At 37.8% G+C, this 26,173-nt stretch overlaps 4 protein-coding genes across 9 annotated transcripts; 1 reads left to right on the forward strand and 3 right to left on the reverse strand.

Moving 5' to 3' along the window:
* Positions 1-608: 608 nt before the first annotated feature.
* On the forward strand, positions 609-2,317 carry LOC140773365 (uncharacterized). Of its 2 annotated transcripts, none has more exons than XM_073115877.1 (2): positions 609-802; positions 1,351-2,317. In XM_073115877.1, the coding sequence occupies exon 2, from the start codon at positions 1,374-1,376 to the stop codon at positions 2,049-2,051; it is 678 nt and encodes a 225-aa protein (XP_072971978.1). In that variant the 5' UTR covers positions 609-802; positions 1,351-1,373; the 3' UTR covers positions 2,052-2,317. The 2 variants fall into 2 exon arrangements, with proteins under 2 accessions (XP_072971978.1, XP_072971977.1); XM_073115876.1 differs by having other exon boundaries at positions 611-802; positions 1,365-2,317.
* A 2,109-nt stretch (positions 2,318-4,426) lies between these two features.
* LOC140773364 (uncharacterized) lies at positions 4,427-10,808 on the reverse strand. Of its 5 annotated transcripts, none has more exons than XM_073115874.1 (5): positions 7,397-10,808; positions 7,232-7,313; positions 7,054-7,140; positions 5,580-5,703; positions 4,427-5,509 (listed from the first exon to the last, which is right to left on the reverse strand). In XM_073115874.1, exon 1 carries the CDS (start codon positions 10,714-10,716, stop codon positions 7,858-7,860), a length of 2,859 nt encoding a protein of 952 aa, XP_072971975.1. In that variant the 5' UTR covers positions 10,717-10,808; the 3' UTR covers positions 4,427-5,509; positions 5,580-5,703; positions 7,054-7,140; positions 7,232-7,313; positions 7,397-7,857. The 5 variants fall into 5 exon arrangements, with proteins under 5 accessions (XP_072971975.1, XP_072971974.1, XP_072971972.1 ...); XM_073115873.1 differs by having other exon boundaries at positions 5,580-5,711; XM_073115871.1 differs by lacking the exon at positions 7,054-7,140.
* A 173-nt stretch (positions 10,809-10,981) lies between these two features.
* LOC140774347 (vacuolar lysine transporter YPQ1) lies at positions 10,982-13,653 on the reverse strand. Its single transcript, XM_073117308.1, has 12 exons — positions 13,326-13,653; positions 13,190-13,232; positions 13,069-13,095; positions 12,820-12,918; positions 12,624-12,736; positions 12,362-12,551; positions 12,132-12,233; positions 11,947-12,039; positions 11,805-11,825; positions 11,674-11,732; positions 11,505-11,595; positions 10,982-11,397 (listed from the first exon to the last, which is right to left on the reverse strand). Exons 1-12 carry the CDS (start codon positions 13,574-13,576, stop codon positions 11,296-11,298), a joined length of 1,191 nt encoding a protein of 396 aa, XP_072973409.1. The 5' UTR covers positions 13,577-13,653; the 3' UTR covers positions 10,982-11,295.
* A 2,405-nt stretch (positions 13,654-16,058) lies between these two features.
* Positions 16,059-20,972, reverse strand: LOC140774327 (4-hydroxy-3-methylbut-2-enyl diphosphate reductase, chloroplastic-like). The gene is made up of 10 exons (XM_073117283.1): positions 20,628-20,972; positions 20,346-20,542; positions 18,777-18,956; positions 18,575-18,706; positions 18,394-18,468; positions 18,215-18,320; positions 18,033-18,127; positions 17,325-17,510; positions 17,158-17,244; positions 16,059-16,449 (listed from the first exon to the last, which is right to left on the reverse strand). Exons 1-10 carry the CDS (start codon positions 20,887-20,889, stop codon positions 16,384-16,386), a joined length of 1,386 nt encoding a protein of 461 aa, XP_072973384.1. The 5' UTR covers positions 20,890-20,972; the 3' UTR covers positions 16,059-16,383.
* Between the last annotated feature and the right edge of the window lie 5,201 nt (positions 20,973-26,173).

Consider the following 26,173-nt stretch of genomic DNA (forward strand, 5'->3'; position numbering starts at 1 on the left):
GAGAGGTTTTAGAATAATATCACATTGGATAATATCGCCTTTTTTTCTTTTTTCTTTTGTTGTAGATTATTATATGTTTGGGTGATGTGAGTTAAATTAACCTCATGTTAAATGAGCATCTTTGTTAAAAAGTAGGGACTCTTTTATGGAAAACAAGATAAGATAGAGATCGAGCCATAATAAACTCATCAAGTAATTTATTTAATATGAGCTTCTGATAGATTCCATTTGCCAAGCATAAACTTAGGTGAGAAATTTTAATTTAGGATGAAAAGTGAAATTAAATATTCTATTCCTTCCTTTTTGACATTGTGGTCGGTCCCTTGAGAGAAACTTGGTTCTTACTACTGATTGATATTAATTTCAATATTTATTCTTAGTTTATATATATTTTTATTTATGTATCGAAAAAGACTAATCTTTATGTTTAAAATATAATTAATCTATAACTCAGGGTGGATATAAAAAAATTTGACCCCAACTATGTGGCTAATCTTGATAAGTCTAGTGAAATGAAGAGAGAGAGAGAGAGAGAGAGAGAGAGAGAGAGAGCAACCCTTTGGGTAGTTGTTTAGGTGATTATTCCATCACTATAGCAAATAGTATGTGTGCTCGCTCATGCTCTATAATAGAAATAAGGCAAAGCAAGCGAAGATGACGACAGTAGGAAAGCGACTGCAGCCTTCCCCTCCCTCTCGATACCGTCAAAGCGAGGTCATCTCGGATTACGTTCTTTAATCGATTCTTTCAGTGAAATTTTAGCGGCGCTCTAAATCGATTCCTCTCGTTTCCTCCTCGATAGGTACACTCCTCTTCTCTCCAAATTTCTTGTTGTTGTTGTTGTTGTTGTTGCTGTGGTTGTTTCTTTTTCTTTTTCTTTTTCTTTTTCTTTTCTTTTTTTTTAAAAAAAAGAACTTTTCTCCTACGCTTAGATCTGGTTTATGATATGAGTTATGTTGGCTTCTTCTTGTATTGTGGGTTGTTGATCGATCGAAACCCTATGCTTCCTCTCTTTTCTTGATCTAGGATTCCACTCTGCCTGTGCTCTTCTTTGTGGATTTTTCATGTGATTTACAGATAATGTGATGACTCCGATTCGATTAATTAGGTTGTAGTGTCGCCAGATCCGGCTCGTTTGAACTTATAAGAAGAAGAAGAAGAAGAAGAATTTTTTTCTTCAATCTGTTTGCGATCAATTTCGATCTGGTGTTGGATTTTTATTGTAATTTAGCTGAGTAACGGCTAAATCTAGTGTTGTGTTGGACCAATTTCGATAGAGCTTGAGACTTTGAGTTCATTCTAATGGATCTCCAAGTATCCTGGAATTAAATATGCATAATATATTGGCAGCCTATTAATTGTAGGGCTAACAAATGGCCGGTGGATTCGGGGAATCTAGTAGAGAGCCTCAGAGTTCTTCTTTCTCAGGCAGCAGTAGCAACAATGAGGCTGGCAGCTTTGAATGCAACATCTGCTTTGAATTGGCACAAGACCCGATTGTAACCCTCTGTGGTCATCTATTTTGCTGGCCTTGCCTCTATAAATGGCTCCACCTCCATGCCCACTCGCAGGAATGCCCTGTATGCAAGGCCGTTGTCGAGGAAGAAAAGCTAGTTCCATTGTATGGGAGAGGAAAGACTCCATCCGACCCACGTAGCAAGTCCATCCCTGGCGTCCAAATTCCAAATCGCCCAACCGGGCAGCGCCCTGGGACGCCGCCACCACCACCAGATACTAACCATTTCACCCACTCAAACCCATGGTACACAGGCGGAGCACATGTCGGTGGCCCAAGATTTGGCAATTACACTTTCTCTGCAGCCATTGGTGGCCTTTTCCCATACCTCAACTTCCAAGTGCATGGGTTTCCTGATGCAACTGCATATGGGCCAGGTGCCGGTTTTCCATATGGTTATGTGAATCCATTTCATGGTGGACACGCCCATGGGTTCCATCAGCATATATCTCAAAGGCAGCAGGTGGATGTCTATCTAAAGGCACTTCTGCTAATGGTTGCTGCTCTTGTAGTTGCTTCTCTGGTTTGGTTTTAGTTGTAGTTGGCTAGTTGCTCATGATGGTTTTGATGATAAGCATGGTCAGTCTCTCTTTAATGACTGTAGTTCTTGTTTCCATCATATTGTCATCTTATAGTCTGATAATGATCTCCCTGTCTTATTGTGGAGGTTTAGTTGTTTCACATGATGTTCATAGTATTGGAAGTTTTCATATTGTATGCTAAATGATGTATCAACTTTGTAGAATAACTATTTTAATTTTTTTATTTGGAAGGTATTAAATAAGCTTTCTTTGTTTTTCTACTCAATATTATGCATTTATGAGAGTTTTCATACATTGTTTTGTTTCTGTTTGTTCTATCTCTTGTTGCCTTCACCAGACTTGCTGCCATGCTACTTATTTGGAACATTTTTTAAGTTAGAGAAAGCCCAATTTTTTACTGACTCATAGCTTAACTTGTCTCTATAATATGGGCACTGCTCTGAAAGGTTACTTTCCATCTAATGGATTCGTAGCGCCAATAGACAGGTGTAAATGGTGCATGTATTTCATTTACTTTATTGCTTTGGCAATCTGTGTCAGTTCTGACTGTTACGAGGATATCAAATGTAAGCATGTGTACATTTATTAAGTAATCGAGAATAGGGCAAGGATACAAGTATTTGTTTTCTAAATTGGTACGAAGTGTATATATCTTGGATCATTTGTGCCCTAAATAGGATCTTGATGTGTGAATTTTTAATCTTGAATAACTTACTACAACCTTACCCTTGCGCATCTTTACATTTTCAGATATGTGTATTAATGCTCCTGACATTTATAAGGGACTTTACGCAACAGTATATGTATAGAGTTATCGCTATGTGATTATGTGTCTTGGACTTCACGTTCTGTGCAACTTGAAGCATCGGAACCATTGGAGATCAGCCAGATGTCCTAAGTGTACTAGAGGATTTAAAACTTTGGAATTTATCATTTGTTTCCACCGTTAAGGTATAAAAGCAAGTCGATTCATATACTTTTTGTTTGTCCAAATATACAGATACGTTGTTCTTTGTCGGTTCTATAGTTTTACTCGAGTGAGAGTTCTATTATAATTGTCCTATATGCCTAGGTACGATTATATTTATGTATAAGGGGCACAATATGATTGGTGGTGAATATTTATAGGAAACAAGGTTGTCATTATATGTGTTCTGAATTTCTGCAACCTGGCTACTTCAGTTCTCTATTCTTTGCTAGGTGCTTCTTTATATTCCATAATCTTACATTCTAGAGAGATAAGATATTTTGTTTCCTGATTAGTCTTAATACTTCTTTGATGAGTATGATGAGATATGGTGCACACTAGGATTGTTACAACTGGTTGGAGATGATGCATTGAAATGGATAATAGTAAGAATGTATCTTAATGATAGACAAAGGGATGGTTTACGAAAATATTGTAGTTATCAGAGAGGACATTAAGCTTGCATTGGCTGTGTTGGATCATCGGAAACATAGCGAGAAGTCATGCCATTAAACAGAAAGGATAATAACAACATCAGTAAATGGTCATTGGCTTGTGGTCATTCCCTAGTCATATTTATTGATGGTTTAGATAAGGTAATTTTGGTTGTTAGATACTTTTTTGTTTCTTAACTCCAATGTAGTTTTCAGAATGAATATTCTGTCAAAGGAGAGAGAATTCATAATCTTTGTTATTGTGTGCAAACTTCAGTACTGTTGATATGTATAAGAAATTAATGCTTATTTTTTCTGTCAATCAGTCCAGTGGCAATCTGATTTACTTGCTGGCTTTAAATTTGCTAGGTTTAATTTCTAGATTCTCTTGAGGAATCAAATCATCAAGTTAGGGATTAGTTAATAGGCAGTTTGATGCCCTTTCCTTCACAGAAAACCATGGAGCTACTCGACACTATATAATGTTTTTGAGTTAGGAAGTCAATTGATGGAACCTGTAAGCATTCTTTGTCTTTTGAGTATGCTATTTAGTCTATTAGTATAATATAATAGTTTTTCAAAATTAAGTTTCTTGAGAGTTATATTATTAGTACATATTAGTATCAGATTGTTTTTAGTACAATTCTTGTAGAAGCATTTCGAGAAAATGGAACATTTTGTTACATGAGTAAATGATCTTTTTGTGTCTCCTTTACTGAATACTCTAAATATTTTTGTGAGCAATCAAAAGGTACCTTTGCAATTTTCACGAAAATTATAGTGTGAAACTGAAATATGTGCTTGTGATGAACAGAGCTCAAAATAGTTCTTGTTTACTGAGCCCAATATGTCCTTATACGGGTGTACTTTGCAATCAAGGATCTTAACTTAGTCATTTGAACGCATTATCTTTAATGAATCATGTTTAAGTGCAGTTTAATAATGCATACTGGTTTCTGACCAACAGAAAGTTGACTTCTGGATGCAAGGAGAGGGGATCTAATGGTTGTGAACCAATGTGAGTCTATAAGCAATGGCATGCAGAATGGGTTAATATGCACTGACTTATGGATATCATCGCCCATGTTGGACTTTAGAATGGTTTCAAGAAGAGATTTTAGTAGAGTTGCAAGGCTAAAGATAGAGACCTTGGCAGACTCGCAAGGCTAAAAATATATGTAATAATGCTAAAAGGTTTGTTAGGTGCCATTTGCAATGAGCGATGGATGCTGAAACTTTCAATGTCGTTAGAAGAAATGCTAAACTTTTCAATGTCTTTAAAACCGCTTAAACATTCAGCGGTATTAAAACTGCCCAATCTCTTGCAGATGATACATTATGCTTAAATCATTAATAAAACTTTAAAACCAAAAATACATCGAAATATGCTAAAACTATTTTAAATATGTGGAAATTTGACCAAAATATGCACCTGCCTTATGTGGCAAAGCATGATAATTTTACATCAAAAAGGGAAAAAAATGTGACACCTGTATTGGGCTTGCCAACAGCTTTCACAAATAATGGATCTGCAATTGACTATCATAATCCATAAGGACTAGTTAGTTGAAGTCATAAATTGCAATGCTTCATTGCTTTCATCCAGTCTTTGCTCCTATAATGCATCAATAGTACAAGTACTTTCAGTTGCGTAGCAGCTTCATTTGCTGCTACCTTTTCTTTTTCCCTACCAAGTGTCACGGCCTTTAGCTAATTTGGCAGTCTTGGACTCAAGGCTGCACAAACTCACAAAGTCCACAGTTATTCCCAATATTTATAATCAGCTGCAGTGTGGTTGGTAAATCCACTTAAAAGTTATTTGAATCAATGTGCTTGAGCTTAGAAAGTAGTAAGAAAGCCTCTAATTTGATATATCAAAAAGGAAAAGCTTTTGATTATCCTTTGTCACTGCTATCCATGATCTTTTGAAGATTAAACCCGTGCCTAACAGTCGGTGGTGTTTCCTGATTGCAAGTAGCCAGCTCGTTGTGCCTTTGGTCCCTAGCATTTGAAAATGGGATGCACATTAACTTTGCGAGATCCTCTCCACCTACAAGGAAGTGAATTGTTATGTTAGAATGAGACATGCATCAAACCATGCATTAAAAGTTACTGATTACCTTGATAGAATCAAAATCCATAATTCATCAGGAGCAGATGCATCTTTGTGGTCTAAATAATCTCACTCATAAAGATGAAAGATATCATATCTTATTCTCCACAAAATCCAACAATCCCCTTTGCCTGTAAAACTAAAACTTGATTATCAGTAAACCTGAGTCACATAAGAACAAAATCCTTGTATTAGCATTTTGAAATAGCAATGTAAGTCACAAATGATTCATATCAGAGACTTGGAACATTAGAATATTTATATGATGTTTTCCTGCCAAATGCATAGGTAGATCCTTGGTTATTCCCTTATAAGTTTCAATGAGTTAGATCATGATATACGGTGTACATACATAATTTGGATGCATATCATAGCATGGCCAGTCACAGCCTCTGGTTCAAACTTAGGTGGATTACATTGGTCCACAAAGGCCATTCTTCTGGCTTGTATGTTTATGTTATGACTTCATTTCTCCATGAGTTCAAACTGCAGATAAAGAGTTTGAAGGAAAATGAGAGGTATATGCTGATTTCCAAGAAATATTGGTACGTAGAAATACATTAACTATCTGTGAACTTTCTCCATAGAAGCCTAAAAGCATTTTACCGCATATCAGTTTCATTGATATATGGAAGCCATTATCTAACATACAAAAGACAAAAACAAATTTGAGGTCAGTATGAAAACCATCATCTGACACACAAAAGAAATAATTTGAGGTTAGATACTAGGCAATTTAGCAGGGAACTAATTGTCTATAGCAAAAACTTTTGAACTCAGACAGTACGTGCTAAGGACAGATGTTCACACATCTCAGGAGTAGTTGTTAATTCTATGAAAATCTGAGAACTGAATATCTGAAATAACTCCATAATCAATCAGAAGAGGCCGCATAGGGAGTTGCACAAAAGGAAACGACTAGGCTGCATGCACTTTCCTTTTACCATCTGTGAGCTGAGGATGAAATGAGATAATGGAAGTACTGAAAATTTCCAATCAATGCCGGATTCCACAGAAAATCATTTAGTTTTCTTTGACATTTCAGGCCCTTCAAAAAGTTTGCTCAGTCACTTGTGAAACAAATTCTTTTATTAAGAAAAAACATGCAGCTTTTTAGATTTGTCTAATTCTCTTAATATTCTACTTTCTGATTTCTGATGCAACAGAACCAAGATGTGATAATAATGCTTATCATAGAATTTTCATGGCGAGACATCAAAAAGTGACTCATACTAAGAATGTAAGTAGTGAAAAAAAAGGACCAAAAAAAAAAAAATTCTACCTTCTCTTTATTTGTCAATGCACAATGGGTTTGACATTGAAGAAAAACTATTCAATTTAAATGTTGGCACAGAAATCCAAGTCTAAACAGCTAGACATCGTCAACTTACTTGAATACATATTCAAAAGTGTGAATTCATATTTTAGAACTGAAGTGCATACAACTGTGCACTCTAAACAGCTAGACATTGTCAACTTACTTGAATACGTAGATTCATACATGCCAAAAATGAGAATTTATAGATATTAGATAGTAAACTTTTGACAACTTCCTTTATAGTTTATACCTGCATGAAATTTCGTATTAAAGGGATACAAATTAGATATCTCATATATGATTATAGAAAATTAGCACACTCCATTAACTCCATAAACTACCTTGTTAATTGGTCAGCTAGGAATTGAGAAGTATCAAATTGAACAAGTCGCATTTCTTCTTCAAAGTGAATCAATTTGACATCTGTAGTGCAGAACACATGATAAGCAAGAACCGAACAAATTAGAATAAAGATGAGTACCCAACAATAGCAAGTCAATAAATACCTGTATATCATCAAACGTAAAGCAGAAGCTTAAATTGATAAAATCTGCCAGATTGGTGCATGCAGCTTTTCTGTTCTACTAGGACTAGTGCAGCTTAGTTATAGATCTTCAACAATAGCATGCTACAGAAGACAGGCAGCACTAGTACTGTAGTTTGCAAGACCAAGTATGAATTCAGATAATGCACCAATTGGATCAACTTGTCAAAACGCATCAACACGTTCCCACTGTTTCAACGCATCATGTTTGACTTCCTGCAGGCATGCAGCATTAGTACTGTAGTTTGCAAGACTGAGTATGAATACAGATCATGTACCAATTGGATCAACTTCTCAATATGCATCAACACATTCCAACTGTTTCAATGAATCATGTTTGACTTCCTGTTGGCATGCAGCACTACTACTGTAGTTTGCAGGACTGATTATTAATTCAGATAATGTATCAATCAGATCAACTTCTCAATATGCATCAACACATTCCCACTGTTTCAATGTGTCATGTTTGACTTCCTGCCAACATGTAGGTTCTGCCAAGTTTATGTTTCCTTTTAAAGGAACAGCTTGAAGAAGCCCACGGATATGCATCTCTTCATATAGCTTCAAAACTTGCTTCATGTCACCACATCTAATGTAACCTTGAACCAATGTCCAATATGTCACATAATTAGGGTCTATGGCACTCTCAATCATTTGATCTAGAATCTTTATGGATTCTTCCATGTCCCCTTGATTGCATAGACCATTGATCAAGGTAGTATAGGTAATGACATTAGGATCAATTCGTTCCTCTATCATTTTTTGTTTTATTTTGAAAGCTTCAGTGGTATTACCAGCCTTGCAATATCCATCTATCAATGTGTTATATGTGACCACATTAGGAGTTACACCTTTCAGATGCAACTTATTGAAGAGATTAATTGCTCTTTCTAAGTTCCCAGACTTGCATAGACCATTGATGAGAGCATTGTAAGTAACAATATTTGGAACGAGGCCAGCTCTCAGAATCTCATTCTTCAACTCAAAAGCTTCATCTACGTAGCCTGAAGATGCATATCCATGAATAAGAGTAGAATATGTAAAATTGTCTGGTACGAAGCCTGTGTTTAACAGATCCGTAAAGAATCCTTTTGCATCTGCAATTCTTCCGGACTTACAGAGCCCACATATAACAATATTCCACATAATATTTGTGGGCTGAAGCTTCCCATCTGCAGGTTTATCAAGGGCACCCACAATTTTGTTCAGATTGAGCTTGTTTGGCTTACTGAAAATCTCACTATCTGGAAGCATGCTGATATTTACCATTTTCTGCAGCATCAAATTTGCCTCATCAATCTTACCCTCCCGATAGAGACAACTGATCAGGGCACTGCATATGAATATGTTTGGAACTAAACCTTTCCCAGTCATTTCAAAATAAGCATCAAAAGCTTTATTCATATTTCCTTCTTTACACCAGCCAGAAATCAGAGCTCCATATGTCCTGACATTGGGAGCCAATTCCTTCGCATCCATATCGTGCAGAAGGTCATTTACTTTGTCGGATGTCTTAGATTTGAAGAGTCCAGTAATGAAAGAGTTCAACATTTCAATTGATGGAGTAAAGCCCAAATTCTCCATCTCATCCTTTATTTTGAAGGCCTTGTCCATGTCACCTAAATTACAGTAAACATCAAACAGTGTCCTATAAGTTAAGCTATCAGGAGAACATCCCCATTCTTTCATCTTGGCAAGAACCTCCTCTGCTTCTGCTCTTCTCCCCATCTTGCACAACCCATTGATTACTGTATTAAATGTTACTACACTCTTTGCAAAGCCCCTAACTAAGATTTCATTCCAAAGCTTTAAAGCCTGTTCAGATCTACCTGTCTTGAAGAAACCATCCAATAGAGTACTGCAGCTAATTTCATTAGGTGCGACAGCCCTTTTTAACATTAAAAACCATAGGTGCAGTGCATCATCAACAGCACCTACAGAGCAAAAGCCTTTGAAAAGTGTGTTGTAGGTTAGAACTGTCACTCCGATTCCCCTCTGCAGCATCATGTCACCGATCTCAAATGCTTTGCTCATGAGACCCTTCTGGCAATACCCATCTAAGAGAGTGTTATAACTGTAAGAGTCTGGCTTGACAACTCCATATTCCATCTCTTTAACTATCTTCTCAGCTTCTCCTACATTTTCCAGTTTGCAATACCCATTGATCATTGTATTATAGATGAATACATTTGCTTTTAGTCCCACACTTAACATTTCATCCCTGACTCTGATAGCATCATCCATTTTCCCCGTTTGGCAATATGCATTTATCAGAGCACCATAAGAAACTTCATCAGCAGCTAAACCTGTACCATCCTGCATGTCTTTTAGTACTCTTTCAGCTTCCTCATATTTGCATTCCTTGCAGTATCCCTTAATCAACAGGGTATAGGTTACAACGTTTGGCGAGATTCCTCTATCAGAGATAGATTCAAACACCTTCAATGCCTCTTCTGTCTGTCCCAAACTGCAATACCCATTAATCAACGAATGGTACACCACAAGATTCACCTCAAAGCCCTTCCTCTCCATTTCCGATACAAAGTCCGCAGCTTTCTTCACCCTCCCATCTCGACAATAAGCATTCACCATTATCGACACCATGAAAACATCGGGAAAAATCCCTGCCCTAATCACCTCCTCATACACATGAATTGCAGTGCCACTCTCGCCGCACCTAACCAGACTATTCAATAGACTGTTACAGGACCTTAAACTAGGTTTGCATCCACACCTCCCCATATTGTCAAACACGAAAAGAGCCTCCTTTACCAACCCCTCCTCCGTGTAAACCTTGAGAAGCATATCGAACACAGTCGGGGAGAAATAGAACTCCTTATAAACCCTAACCAGTTCATCAAAAACGACCGACGACGACGAACCCGAGGAGTGTGTAATCCGCACCAAATCCCTCAAACACACCCTCGCGTCGTCAAAGAAACGACCTTTAGACAAGATATGGACAATCTTGCAGTGAGATTTCCAGTTCGGTCGAAAATATTGCTGCTTGGAGGCGACCTTGAAGAAGTGGAGACAAGGGGCGGGATCGAGTCGGAGGCGGACGAGGACGGCGTCGAGGAGGTCGTCCGAGAAGTCGAATGGGAGCTTGGAGACGGCGTGGAAGCGCTCTAGGGTTAGTATGCGGCAGAGGCGGTCGAGGATATCTGATCTCGAGAGGTTAGCGGTGGGATCGGAACGGGCGGCGTGTATCGAGCGGCGACAGAGGATACGACGAAGAAGAAGGGGGAGGGAGAAGGGAGAGGACGACGTCAACCTAAGCATTTGAGGGGCATCTACGGTTCCGGTGACCTCCTGGTCGCCGGAGAAAACTATAAAAGGCCCTGCTGAGCTTTATTCGTTTTGTTTTGTAGAGGCGAAAGAGAAGGGAAGAAGACCTGAGGCCTCCTGGACTCTGGGGTTTCTGACGACATCTATTGGGCCGATCTTTAACAAAGAGACACAGGCCCATGGGCTATATTTACTTGTGTGAATTAAGACGCATTAATTATATGAAATAACTCATTAGGTATCTCAATGTCTCATTAAACAATACTGTATCCCTTTCTTAAACATGTCAAGCAACAAGAGCCCTAGCCTCGCATATCCAATACAAAAGATCGATGGAGTCAAACCAAGAGGCCAAAAATATCGAGTTATTGATATCTATCTAACACTCAGAAGCTAACCAGTGTGCAACCTGATTAACCCGTAGAAAAAGTGTGAGAATAGGAGACACTACAGCCATACAACAGTTACAACAGGCGTCATACAAATTAAAATAAAGAACGTAGTGCGATTGAAACTTTAACATAGACATATACTCCATCCTATACTAGACTCAGTGCCACCATAGATTGCCATTCACACAAGTGGTTCTTTCACCTTCTCATAGCAAACATTATCCTCTTGATCGATTATTTTTCTTCTATTGATGTGCTTGTAGTACGCGAATTGCAACATAATCTGTATAAGAGATGTCACGAAGAGAAAATGTTCATACTCAACAGTCATACCAAAAGAATAATCGTAACAAAGAACAAACATGAGAGGGATAATGAAAGGAGGAGTACCAATAAATCGAGCAGCACGCAGACAATAGCATCTAGCAACCATGGTGCGTTAGCTTTTAGCCTTTCCCATTCAACACTCCTGACAAGTATGCTGCATTCGGATGAATAGTATTCAGAGATGGACAGAGAAGATTGATAGAGGTTTATAGAGAAATTAAGAGAAGTCAACCTTCCTACGTAAGTTGCATTTGCAATGAGTGCAAACATGAACATCAGAGGATTTAATCCCTGCACAGTTTCAAATGAATTATGGATGTAATCAGACAAGCTATGATTTACGCTACAAATAATAAGACCTACCTCAACACTCCCTCGTTTAATCTGTAAAAAAAAAAAAAAAAAAAACATAACCTTCAATTTCTTAGAAGACAAGGATAATGAGACGTTTATTTTGCTTTACAATTTTAATCTAGTGGCGTAAGTATAGAAACAATTTACTAACATTCAAATATATCTGCGGCAATCGACCTCCCATATATATAGCAGCCATAATCCATCCTAGCAAAAGCCCATAAGTGTTACCATGCCCTGTTTCCTATACCATAAATAAGGAAGACAGGAAAAGCTTAAGAAATGCTATCATTTTCCGACGACTCATAATAAGCAATTATTTCTCGTCCGAATTACCTCTCCGAATTTCTGACCCATAAAACCGATGTGCATTTCCATCAGAGCATGGCTTTGAAATGGTAGATTGGCCAACGCGGAAATCAGCGTTCCATAAGCAACCTATGAATTAGAGAAACAGAGGAAGAACGCTTTGACTCTTAAGAAGATTAGGAGCTCAAAACAGAGCATCACATTTGTTAGAAATGCATATCATATAATATTTAACAAAAGTGGGATCTAACACTCACGGAACGCGTGATGGTCTTCGTAGTCTCGTGCTTTTGGTGCTGATCTCGAGGAACCTCCTCCTCGGAACTCGAGCCGTCGTCTTCGTGGTACCGGAGCGGGTGGCTCGACGGACCGCTCCTGCCCGAGCCCAAATAGGGCGATCCATGCGACGGAGTATAACTCCCACTTCTGGCCAATGACCTCGCTGACCTGCATGTATGATAAATATTAAGAATTAATAGTTAATAGTTCTTCCAAGTCCAAGCAATAGGAAGCACATACGTGTAATAGACATCGATCCGAGGGGATGCTCTTCCTGATGTGGTAGCTGATATTGGGTTGCTTCTATCGTCTCGCTTTGGTTCCAACAGTTGCTTCTCTTCGTCAGCCTGGAACTGGAATATATATATTTCTCATGTTAAATTCAACAGCAGTGTATAATCTCTAAATGACATTTGCCAAAATAAAAGAACCTTACTTCTTGTTTGGCATCAAAGCATCTGCTCTTGGTCCATTCAAGGAGATAGTCATAGTAGAAAGTCTGTAGGACCAGCACCACTGTAGTAGCTGTGTACAGCTGCATAAATTACTTAAATAATCACATCAGTCACAAATGCTAGCTAACAGTTGATAATATATTAAAAATAACCTAATGCCAACAAGTTAAACTTGATTAAATCTTCACCAAATGACCCCCCCTCTAGTTTAGCTAGGGCTCCAAGCTTACCACTGCAGTGTATAGTTGAGTGGGCAACTGCGCACAGCCATACAAAACATGTGAGCATTTTATACTGAGATCCATAGATTGCAACTAATAAATCACTTCAAAGTAAAGCAGAAGGCCTTACTGTGGCTGGCTCAAGAACGCATCCCACCAAGTTGAAGATATCCCTGCATGCCCACGTAGTAAAAGACCACTACTTAATTTGGAGATCAATTAGTTTCACGATTAAAACTAGGAGTGAGTAAGCAAGTTTTTAGTACCCAAGAATCCAAGTGAGGAGGAGACCAAGGGAGACTCCATGGCCAGACTTGGTGTGGAAGTTAGTAATTATCTGAGGGATCTCTGCTACCCCCCAAGAGAAGAGGCCTACAAGGCCAAGTGCAAAGGAGATCTCACTACTTGGGTCACGAACACAATCTCCAAAGTACTTGCTCACCCAACCCACACAGGCCTTCTTCTCCCCAGAGCATGTCTCCCATGCAAAGGAGCTTGCCACCCACTTCTTCTCCATCTCCTCCTCCTCTTCTTCTTCTCCCTTAAACTTCCTCTTGTGATTAATTAAGATGGAGGGGGGTTGGATATATAGGGGAAAGATGGTGGAAAGGAAAGTTGGTGAGGGGGAGGGGAAAAGACATGAAGAGGATTGGCTACTAGTAGTAAACTACAAGCATATTCTGCGTACCCAGATGTTTCTTATGTCTTTTTACTTCCTTTGCTTGTTTTGTGAGAATGCATTTAATTTTAGATGTATATATAATTTAGTGGTATTGGCCAATTTGGGTGATTTTTCCAATCATAGCTTCTGTTGACAGGGCAATTATTTTACCAAATGTTTTTAAAAAACTTAATTAGATTGTTCCAGAAAAGAAAGAAAATATATAATATAAAACAATTGTTATTTATTAATACTAATCCTATTTGGGATGGTAATTATATTTGGTTGCATTCATAGCTGGGAGTAAGTTTTGGTCGTCCAGAGAAGCACGCGGCCGCAGGATTGGGGCAGTGTCGACGCGCTGCAGGCAGAGCGTATTAAAGAGACGTGGCTCGATCTCGACCGCCAAAAGACTTGAAGCATCTCCAGCTTGGCTTGTAGCGGAACGAGGATAACGATGGACGGCAGCCGACAGGTGAGGAAGCAACGGATGCGACGTCACCAGTAGAATTATTATCCTAATTTGGAGTGGATCCCATCTGTAGGAAAAAAAGATGCGGCGAGAAGCTACGATCACCAGCGCAACGTATGTAGCAAATTAATATAACTCAGAGATATATATTTTTTTTTAACATAATATTTTACATTATCACTACATTTTATTTTTTATTAGAGTCTCTAGGCTCTTCCCAAATTGTCATTCTTAATTAGTAATTTCAAACCTAATTTTGAGCCGGATCAAGTTTAAAATAAAATCTAATTCAACTATAAAAATAAAAACGAATAGAATTCTCCATGATTTTATAAAAAGTTTGATACAGTGAAATTTAAATATAATTATTTTAAGCTTTATGGAATCTATTTTGAAGATCCTTGTTGGTAAGCCGAGCCTGAGCCGATTTGATCGTACAAAACTATATTATAAATTTTTTTAGTTATTAATTTGAACTTTTAAATTTAATAAAAATGATCGTTCAACTAACTACTTGTGACCGTAAATTTTTCTCTGCAGAAAAATAGTAAAACAGATTGTTCTACATGCATTTAATTTGAGCCGTTATCCAATTTTTGAAAAGGGTTAGCGTACGTACATGAGTAATTTATGTAGTAGATAAGGTTACATCTAAACTACGATTAGGCCCAGAGAGTCTTTATCAATAAAATAACAAAAAGTCAATCTAGAAGCGGGTGTTGGATAAGGATTGTGGATTTCACTACCGCCTTATTAGCGATTAAGATTCGTTTGGTTTACCTTTACTCAAAATGAAAGAAGAAATTTCTTATGTTCTTTTAATAAGAAATTCTGTATGAACGAAGGAGAACAAAAGAAGGGGTCGTCTATCTCTGCAACTTGTAGTATATATTAATAATTTAATCAGTTCAGGTGCAATATGCAACAAATATCAGATGAAGGTATACAAATTTCCTTTTTGGCACATAACTTTATGACCAAGATGCTTGACTTAAAGTTATGTGTGCATTTTGATCAGATTCAGAGAGTTTTGATCATACTTGAGTGTACTTTTAGAAGGAAAAGAAGAAGAAGAAGAAGAAGAAAGAGTGATGTTGTTTAATGTGCTATTAGTTTATAAATAAGAAAGAGTTATGGGCTAAGCAAACACCGATTTGTAATACAATTACAGTAATACTACTTGAAATTGTCAGCAGTCGGCATCATTGGAATAGAATGTTTGAAGAAGTTCCCTTATGCTAATCATCTTTGAAAAGATGATTGCCTTAGGGGTAAGGTGAATAGGAATCATTTGACTTGGAGAGGATATGTACAAAAGTTTTGGAGGATTTACCTAATTTTGCATCAACAAAAGCTGCATACCCTTTTTCCAATTGTTACTATTAATCCTATTAGGAAGATAATGACTAGAAAGACATTAAGAATGCACTCTTTTCTGAAACACATCTCTTTTCTCTGTTAAATAACCATTCAATATAAGAGATTGAATTCAAATCTAATTTGAGTTTATCTTATCTAAATCAAAATGATAAGAGACTATTTTGTACCTCTATCTTTAATCTATATAAATCACTTTTTTTCTCTTGATATACTTACAAACCGAATTACTTTTTTTTTCTTTTTTTGAAAGATAGGATTCAAAAGCAGTTGAGTTCAATTTAAATGAGCTCATCTTGGAAAGGTCCTTGCCAAGCCTCCATTTTCTTCAAATGATCTCCAAAATAACAATATTTCTTCAGTGGCTCTCTCTAACAGGCTTAAAAGTAATTACTACACAATCTCTTTTATACCCTATGTTCATCAACGATTAGATTTGTATTTGTAGTAAACACCCACATGGAAAAGAAGTTCCGGAGGAAGAGCTCGTAACCAGTTTTCTAACTAGTCATCTTTAGAGAATACTGAGATGATTAAGCTGATGATTGAAGGTACAATATGCTTAGTAGAAGATTTGGAAACTGACTGATTTCTTAATAGAAACTAATGCCTAATCGAACGAGCAATATTTTAACATGACTGCTTACATTGATTGACTCAGTCCTTCCAGGATAAAGGGAAGCACTTCAAGAGATGGAATGATGTTCCTATGCTTCTCATGTACTGTATTCATGGTGTTGTACTTTCTTGTTACAATGCCTCACAGAGGGAAGGGCCACCTTTTGAGATAGCTTCTTACGCCATTCCTAAGATATCAAGCTACCTGCATGGCTTCTTCACGTTTGATGTCAAAGACTTTGTTCAGGACTTCCTCCACAACCTGCATAAGCAGCACAGATTTGTTGATAGATTGTGTCATAGTTTCCCAGTTAAAGGAAGGTAATGTACCAAGTAAACATAAACATTACAACATCAAATGAATATAAGCTTATATGCTGCTTTATTTGTAGCTAAATGATGACAGTAAATTGAGAAATCTTTATGCAACAGTTAACTGGAATGCATTATAAAGACATATTTATGACTTCCATCTACCATGTGATATTTCAATCGCAATCAAAATTGCTAGTCGACACATATGCAGGAAGAAATGATTACTGATAGAGCTTATCTTTGCCAGCAGCTATTTTCCATCAACTAACTCTAAAGTCTCCAAGTTGGAGGCTACAACTTCAAATAGTTTCGGTATGCGGAGAACCAACCCAAGCTTATAACACATTTGTAGGAAAACAGCAGTTCCTCCAGATGCATACCACTTTGAATATTGGAATATTTTGTGACTACACGTTTTCACCATAACTACCCAACTCAAACAGAACAGCAAAGGGTTACATGGAACACTAGTTAAAAGGCAAATGCAACTAATACAATAAAAGAAACAACTCAACCTACAAGATGACTAAGCAACTTCAACAGGATTAAAAATTGAACAGGAACAATCACAAAATCGGTGGTAAATCTTTAAAATTCCATTTAGTGATGAGAACAACTCTTGTGTTCCAACATATATATATATTTCATAATTTACCTTATCAGGAGTAGAAGCACCTGAAGTTATTCCAATTGTGACAGGACCTGGCGGTAACCAGTTTTCTTTCTCAACAAGCTCTCCATGCTGACAAATGGAAAGAAAAGTTTAATTTATGAGGGGACAAAGAGCTGATGCTTCACGTTTATAAAATATTCAAAGCTTACATTTAGCTTGTAACTTATTCTGTTCCCTGGTCCAATTCTCTGCTCACTGTCGATCCAATATGATGGGATTCCACTGAGTTCCGCAATCTCTTGTAAGTGTGAGGTATTACTGGAGTTCCATCCACCAACCACCAGTATGAGATCAACCTTCTCCTTCACCAGTTTGTACATTGCATCTTGTCTTTCCTGCAAGAATGCATGTGACATTGTAAACTAAAAGCACATAACATATAATCCATCAAGCATGGTCCTTACTAAAACTATACTGTCAGCATGCCAGCAAAATAGTTCTAACAGAGCTACTTGTGGAGACAAAAGTTTATTTAATCAAACCTTAATAGGCTTTAATACGGACCAAGAAAGCACGGCAAAAAGGTCCAAGAACTTTCTCAATCCAACATTTTAAGAGAACAAAATGGATTATGATAGAATGCAATTTTTGAAAGTCTAATAAAAGATCAAGTGCATAACATAAACCATGTCCAACTTACAATTATCTCCACTGCAGTCCAAAATCACATCTCTTCCTTTATTTTAAGAATAGATAGATACCTAATGGATGCATTAGTCATGAACAAAAGAGCATAAAAAACTGTGAAGAATCCAACTATTAGGTCAAAAGCAATGAAAATTGAAAAATATGCACCCAATATGATCTAGGAAATCAGCAGTTAAAGCTATAGGATTGTCAGATTTAAAACAATTCACCTGAGTAGCATCACAGATCGTATTGAAGCTGAGAAAGTGCTCATTGATATTCTCAACACCATACTTACGCATCATAGTCTTCTCAACCAATTTCCCTGATATTAAAAGAATTGTTGACATGGGACTACATCAAGTAAGGTATTGAATAGAAGAAGTAACAGCACCAAAAGAACAGAACTTACCGATTTCTTCAGTTTCACCTTTGAGCATTGTAGTTTGATTTGCAATGCCTACTTTCTCCAAGTCGATATCCGGATCAAATCCCGAAGAAACAGCACATTTGAATTTCTGCAATGGTGCATATGATTTCTCACACCAATCATTTCTCTCTAGCAAATTTTAAAAAATGGCAACCCCATACCTCAAGGAACTTCTCTTTAGTTGAACTAGATCCATCAAGTTTACCTCCGAGGATATAATCACATACATACATTGCCTATCCCATAAATGTGTAACAGTTATTATTATTCTTACAATACAAAGTAAAACTTGAACATAGAATTCCAAAGGATAACTGGAACACAAATGCAGCTACAGTGTACCTCTGCCATGTTCTTAACAATGATATACTTTCCAGCAAAAGAGGCAGTGGCAATAGTCTCTTCATGAGCATATTTACCATGAATTATTGAACTATAGTCACCCTTCTTGTGCTTCTCAACAATGTTCCATACCTTAAAGAAGTATAAGATCAAGTTAGCTAATATGTGAAAGATATTGAATGAAAAAAATACACTAATGTACCTTTGACACCCACGGACAGGTTGTATCAACTATTTGTACTTTTTTCTCACTCAGAGTGTACATCTCATCGACAGAAGCTCCAAATGCAGGTAAAATCACAACTTCACCCTTATCAACAACATCAAATTGTTTTACACCTTTTTCGATTGGAATGTCCTTTACTTCCATCTCCTCCAATCTCTGCATTTCGAGATATATATGAAATAAGCTGTTTAATGAAGTGGACAGGTATAGGACACAATACACCATTTAGATTGTTAAGCATTTCCTAAATCTGCAAACAGTTTCATAGTTCAGAAGGAAGATGAACCTGAAAAGTTCAAACTTGTGATAGCTATGGAAAGGTGGGATAGGTACAATACACAATATCCTTTGAGTAAATAACATCATAACCAATCTATAATATTTGTTTGGCAGTTAGAAAAAAAAATAAATTATGCGATTAAGAAATTTCAGTTCACAATCAACAGAGGTGTAAGCCAACAACCCACAGTCCTCTTCCATTAGAGGATTCCAATTTTAAATCATAAGAAGTGTCCCCAAGATTTCTGATGATAATACTTGCTTTAGCTGTTTCAATTTATAAATGATCTCTATAAATGCAGAAGTTGTTCCAATAAAAGGAAAAGGAAAGCAGTCACATAGCAAATTCAGATTTAGTTTTACAAGAAAAGTATAAAAATGTTATAATTTCTTCCCTTCAACATGAAACTCATTGATCATCATATGTATCATCCAAGCATTCTCCCAACAACATTGGGTCAGTAAGAGAATAAATCAAAGATGAGAGGGTTCTGAAAGAATCAATAGATTTGTATGACCCACTATGAATCCAACAAACCTCTAAATACTGGTGCCAAATTACCAATCAAGAAAAGGTAGTTAGATTATAGGGACTTGCTACAAAAGATGTCGGGCCAATTGGTTGCTATGATTATCCACCTTCTAGTTTAAGCTCGTTTATCTCAAAATAAGCAGCCAGAAAGTCTCCCAGATATGAGATAGTCTAGATGAGGGAGAAAGATGAAAATTTCTAAGTTATGAGTTTCTCTTCATCTCTAAGGCACAATTAGCCAAAGCGAAAAATGAAACTTAATCCAAAACCTAACGCTAGTTATAACTACATAACAATTGTCAAAAGTTAATGACAAGAGGTAGATTTATCAGAAGCACAACAGTTAATGAAAATATGCATGACCGAGTATACAAGACATCAGATGCATAACTTATAAGAACTTTTTTCCTCCAGTTCTTTCCCTACGATCTTAAATCAATTTATTCTGTTAACCATATTTGCTCCAGATATGTAGTTGTTTTTATAGCAAAAGAAACTGACCAGAGGTCTAAGAATAGAGTTTGTAGCCCTTATTGTTTAACCCACCAACAGGGAGTCTAACTGAGACTACACTATGCAGCTGAAAGTTTGACGTCAGGGCTTGTCAATTAGTCTCAAAGTCCTAGTTTTTATTTTTTTTAACGATACTTGTTGAAAAGCGTCTTCCTACTAATTCCTGAACAAATTCGAACCCAGATAAGAATAATTGAAAACCAAACGTTGTTACTCCAAACCTTATTAACGGTAGGATTATGGATGATCTCGTTGGTGATCCACATCCTCTCTTCAGGGAACTGCTTCCTCGCCTCATACGCTATCTGCACAGCTCGCTCCACTCCCCAGCAGAACCCGTACGCCTCCGCAAGCTTCACTGTCACCTCGCCCCACGTGTACTCGTTGCCGTTCTCCTTCAGCGTCTTGATCGCATCACCTGCAACAACCGAAAGCCTGATCCTAAGTCCCCAAACCCGCCAATTTCAGACCATTAAAAAGGCCGCAAATTTCCGATTCCTCACTGGTGTACTCGCGATTCATGAGCTCGAGGGTCTCCTTCTTGTGCCCGAATCCACGGCGGTTGTAGTTGTCGCTGCGAGTGAGATTGTGGCGGAAGGCCTTTTTGTCGAAGTCGGAATCGAGGGAGGTGGAGGCAGCGGCCGGGGCCTCTCCGCCGCCGCATCGAACGACGGCAAGAGAGCGGCGGCCAGAGCGGGAACGTGCTTCGGTAGGGGGAGCGAGGAGGCCAGGGGAGAAGCGGCCCAATTGGGACGAAATCGCCATTGAAGGAGAGGGGGGCGGAAGAAGAAAGATAAAAAAGAGAGAGAAAAAGAGAGAGAGAGAGAGAGAGAGAGAGAGAGAAGCTTTGCGAAGAGCAGAGGAAGAGAGTGCGATAGGCTGATAGGTCTATTTATCTTTTCATTTTAAACCTCCAATTTCTAGGATCCTATTTTACCAAAAGAGTTTGGGGGTACGTGTCTTCTCGTGATGGGTTCGGAGGCGTTCGAGAAGCTCTGTTCGTTTGATTCGGTGGCTGGCAACCGGTGAAAAGCCAATTGACGTGTTTCTGGGCCTCCAAAATTTTGAGGATGATATAAATTGTCCCGCAAATCGTGAGAATCTCCCCTTATCACCACTATATTCTATTACTTTCTTTTTTCTTTTTCTTTTTGTTAATAGAAATGAAGGCCTTTTAAGCCAATCCAAAATTTTCCTCATTAACCACAGTAGCTATCAAAGTATATCAAATAGGTGACATGCGGCTCCCGTCTTATAAGGTTTAAGTCACATGCAATTAAAATAATAATAATAATAATAAGCACTCGAAAAACAAGTGGTAAAGAAATTTTGAGGAGTCACAACAGAGAGTGCAAGAAAAATGTCTCGAGAAAGCCATTCCTAACAAGTAAATAACTAAATATATAAGTCTTTCAGAGGTGGACTTTCTTTAAATTGGTTTAAAATTCTTTAAACTTTTAAAAAAATTAAATTAATTAATCGAATTTCAGATTTAGCCTCAGTTCAAATAAGACCAGAGAGACCGACGTTAGAAGACCTATCAAGTCATCTCGAAGTGCTTACCCTGATTCACTTGGACTAAGGTGGTGCACCATCAGATCTCTGAGACCACCTTAGCTTGACATCCGTACGAAAGATAGAGGAGCCAAAGACAAGTGGAAACTGAGCTTGAAAGGAGAGAGCCCCTGTCCATTGATTTGCCTAAAATCTGGACATATGTTGGATCTCCTCATATTCTATATTTTGATAAGATAATTATAATAATATTGTATTAGAAATAAGTGGTCTATTATGAGCATTTCAAGTTCAATGTTTGTAGCCATGTATTATTACACGTGCCAGAGACCATGGACAACGTGTTATTGCGACCTCTCAAATCAATACCCATGGTGGCACACGTGTTTACAATTTGCATGGTCTCTCAAGGTATATAGTTAAATAATTAGAGGACCGTTGCTCACGTGTTGTATGCTCGTTTTCTTTTTTTAAATAAAAACGTACCAATTTGCGTTACATTACTTTCAATGCGATGATGCATGATAGTGTCGCCCGATCGATAAAATTGGATGTGCAATGTTATTATTATTATTTATTATGTACGTATAAACTGAATCAAGCTTAGTTTGGTCTTACTTGTTACCACTTGTACTTGTGTTACAGTGTAGGCCAGTGGAGCTGTATGTCTAATTTCGTCTTTATTCCCAATGGTCAGTAGGACAATGGCACTCCATTGGCCCACAAGGATCTCCTCTCTTGAGAGATTTATATATCTAAAGAGAAAGAGAGAAGAGAAAGCCTTGAGAGTTTTGGGTAGACGACAGTAGATGAGTAGAAAGTTAAAGCTGCCGGTGGTCTACAGCGTGCTCAGCCAGAAGAAGCCGGGAGAACCGACATCAGCCTTTGCCTCAAAGCAACCAAAGATTCTCTAATTAATTGTTAGAGGGGGGGGGAAAATGTTTTATTTGATGGATATAATACGATGACAATTAATGCCACTTGTAGTAACCAGTAAATGTGCATGAGTAATTAATTTCTCACAGTCATGTCTCATCTTCTTGCTTGTTGGTACTATTTGTTTGGTGTTTCCTATTGTTATACATAAATTAATCTTGCACCTGAGAGAAAGAGACAACGTTGAGAGAAAAAATATATAATATAATTTTTGGTTTTTCTCTCTTGGAGGCCAGGGAGAACGCTAGTTGAAGGTAATGAGAGAAGAATAAACCCTAGAGAGGATGGAGATGAGCAGAGGAAGAGGGAGGAGATAAAAGGAAGGAGTTCTACTCTTGAGAGACAGAGAGGATGGTGAGGGGTAGTTGTATAGCCGGAGGGTGCTTGGAGGCCCAGGATACGAAGAAGGTGAGATTTGTGAAGCTGAGAGAGCAGGAAGAGTCTGATGCAGAGCTTCTTGATGCAAGATATGTGAGAGAGGAGAGCTCAGCTTCCTCTCCATGGCATGGGAGCTCAGCTTACCTGAGAGACCACATTCTTCCAAAGAAGGAAGCAGCTGTGGAGAAGACAAAGAAGTGGCTCAAGGAGAAGAAGAAGGAGACGAAGAGGAGCAAGAGGAAGAAGAAGAGCATGTCGCTTGGGTCTTCTTGTTTCTCATTTGATCTTCTTAGTTGCCTTCTTTCTTGCATGGTGGAAGTCGATGTTGTAGAGCACATTAACTAGCTTTAAACTGATCGATATATGGGATGAGTTTGTCCTGAGTGCTGCAACATTTGAATGTGGATTTTAGGAGATAACTGGGTGGCTTTTTTAGTAACATTTTGATTGTTTAGCAATCTCTGGATGGAATTTGTATCAATTTAACGTGTTGCTTATCAATAAAAGGATTAACGAGTAGCATAATGCTTGCTTTTATTGGCCCAATACTTTGGCATAAGATACTTTGCTTAAGATGAACTCTACATAGCTCTCTTTCTCTCTCTTTCCAAGCTGAATGTTAGTAGCCCTTAGGCAATGGATCCCATCTAAAACCTACAGCTAAGTGTACTAGATGAGAGTAATAGCAAGATTGGTGATGTATTTTTAGAACAAGTACCATTATTTAGGTAAGAAGATCACTATGTATATCAAGATTTTATTTTGAGAAGAGTGAGAACTTAATAATATTCTAGTTGAACCAATGCTGCTGATATTTGTAAGAAACCTAATGTCCTTGTGGTGCCGAATCTTAGATATTCGGCCATAAAGCTAATGGGCCGGCTCATCGGATATCTATTGGGCCTATCTGCTATTTAACAGCCCAATTAAAAACTAGCAAATTATTACGAGTCCTACATCATCCATTATTGTCTAATTTTATTGGGATTAGCTCATCTACTAGATAGATTCTCGCTGTTGTTAAAAAAACTCCCGCTTGACGGATATCAGATAAGACGACCTAAATGATATTCTTAACGGCCCACATGTTTACGTTGGTCGGTCCGAGCACACTTTTGTCGTAATTCGATAACGTGCCTTAGTGGTTATCCGAACCGATTTGCACGAGGTAAAAATGTGTCGACACCCAATCTATTATTAATATGAACTATGATTTTTATTTTTAGAAACAAGTGTAAAAAAATATTTTCATATTAACTTACGGACTATTCTAAAAATTTAAACTATTATGTTTTAATATTTCTTAACTTTTAGATATTTTAGAAGGCCCAATAAGTCAAATTAACCACATCTGGCATTCTTAGTCTTCTGAACGAGTCAAGCCCATGGCCCAAGTTTACAGTCGATCCTCTTGTGTGGCTAAAGCTAAAGCAGCCATCTTAATTCCAAGAAACTTTACCTACCACATACACAAAGAAAAGAGTTTTGGACAGCTCAAAGAAGCATACAAGTCGTCCTCGTTAGGTGCAAGCGCTAGTAGTGAAGCAAGGGGACCCCTTTTGCCCTCTCATAGCAACATCCAACGAACCCCTAACACTTTGCTTAAATCCTCAAACGAAACCAGCCTGGAACCACTCATCCCTTGCCAAATGGCACCTCCGGCGGTAGGCCCCTCCTGTCGCAGTACAGCTCAGTCCCCGACGACGGGGACCGACATGCATGCCGGCCGTGGCTCCGAACCGTCCACGTCGCCCCCCTTGCATTTGATTTCAAAAGTGCCGTCAGCTGCTCAGTAGAAAAAATGACCGTGTTCGTCCTATGATCATATGTCTATATACATATATGTAGACTTGTTTCTCTCCATCTCTCACTTTCATATCTTTGCATGTCCCTTTTTGATCCACTTTGGCACGTAGGGCTATGAAAAAGAGAGGAAGGGTGGGTATAAGATGAAACATAGGGACTATATAATAGGGGCCATTCATCAGGAGAATGTTGTTTGGTTCTTTCAGGTACTCTGTCTGACCAACTAGGGCGCGCAGTGTCTGTTGTGATCCTCAACCTTTGTCTCTTGTATGCATCCTTTGCTTTCACATATAGATAGAGATAATATATATATATTCCAACTGCTTCCTGTCAAATAGTAAAAAAAGGAATTAAACAAAAAAAAATAAGGAATCAATCCCGTGAAGAACATGTAAGTACCAGTAGGACAACATATGATAACAAAATTGTACTTAATTAACCTTCATGTATACTAGTGATTTAGTATGCTTCAGTAGTCAGAGCAGTTTTTTTTTTTAATCCTTTTCATAAGTACTTGGAAAGTATAACATTTGTTTTCCTAATGTGGACTTGTAATCCTATCACACAGGGATGTATAGGATGCATGGAAGGCTTCCAAATCATCCAATGATTAGTGAGTGGCGCACTATAAATATTGGACCTGCCTTTTCTTTATATGATAGAAAGAGGTCAGTGGAGGAAAACACCAAACACTTTATGTAAAGAGCTACAGTAATGACCACTTAATCAATCATTTCTTACTTGATTTTAGTGCCAGTATTATGTGCTTGTTACTGTATCCTGATTGAAACCTTGGTCTATGATCTGAGGTCTTCAGCCGAAATTATTCTAAGAGCTTAAGGTGACAAAGAACAGTGTTTTTTTTTAATTTTTATGCACTAACATGATTTGAATACTTAATTATCTTACTAAGGATTTGCGGTTTGCACTACATTTAATATCACATGGTTTAGGGATTGTATACGTTTGGTTTAGATCTGCGGCACCTCATACTTGAGTGTTCCTAACCATCGTATTTATGAGTTGGATATGTGTCGACGATCGTAATAATTAATATGGGGAAATGTTGGCCCTCCAATTCTTATCAGATTAGTATTTGCCATCTTTACTCATTTCATTACCATTTGAATTTTCTCTCTCCATTTATTAAGACTTCTCATCTTATGCAAGAAAGGTGAGGGAATTTAATTTTCAACTATCCGAGGTTAGAACCATACTAAATGTTTGGTCCCCGGGGACTAAATCTGTAGCTTTCAGTCTCAACACTTCAATTTAAGTTGGTTCCAAGTCTCCATCATTTTAATCACATTGTCTAATAGGAATAACACAGTTATAATTTTGGGATAAATATGATTACTGTTCAATAGTATTCGTAGTACCTTTTGGAGATTCTAGAGTTCTTTTTGACGATATC

The sequence above is a fragment of the Typha angustifolia genome, chromosome 13 (genome assembly GCF_048772165.1).
Source record: "Typha angustifolia cultivar Huaian chromosome 13, ASM4877216v1, whole genome shotgun sequence".
In the NCBI taxonomy this organism is placed as follows: Eukaryota; Viridiplantae; Streptophyta; class Magnoliopsida; order Poales; family Typhaceae; genus Typha; species Typha angustifolia.

What these genes read in the sequence shown, in the direction of transcription:
- LOC140774327 (XM_073117283.1), bottom strand. Translation starts at nt 20,889, where the DNA reads ATGGCGATTTCGTCCCAATTGGGCCGCTTCTCCCCTGGCCTCCTCGCT. An exon ending in CCTGTCCGTGGGTGTCAAAG is followed by an intron (nt 18,707 to 18,776) that starts GTACATTAGTGT and finishes TACTTCTTTAAG; the next exon opens with GTATGGAACATTGTTGAGAA. An exon ending in TTGTTAAGAACATGGCAGAG is followed by an intron (nt 18,469 to 18,574) that starts GTACACTGTAGC and finishes TTTATGGGATAG; the next exon opens with GCAATGTATGTATGTGATTA.
- LOC140773365 (XM_073115877.1), top strand. Translation starts at nt 1,374, where the DNA reads ATGGCCGGTGGATTCGGGGAATCTAGTAGAGAGCCTCAGAGTTCTTCT.
- LOC140774347 (XM_073117308.1), bottom strand. Translation starts at nt 13,576, where the DNA reads ATGGAGAAGAAGTGGGTGGCAAGCTCCTTTGCATGGGAGACATGCTCT. An exon ending in CGAAGACCATCACGCGTTCC is followed by an intron (nt 12,234 to 12,361) that starts GTGAGTGTTAGA and finishes TCTAATTCATAG; the next exon opens with GTTGCTTATGGAACGCTGAT. An exon ending in TTAAACGAGGGAGTGTTGAG is followed by an intron (nt 11,733 to 11,804) that starts GTAGGTCTTATT and finishes GAAACTGTGCAG; the next exon opens with GGATTAAATCCTCTGATGTT.
- LOC140773364 (XM_073115875.1), bottom strand. Translation starts at nt 10,716, where the DNA reads ATGCTTAGGTTGACGTCGTCCTCTCCCTTCTCCCTCCCCCTTCTTCTT.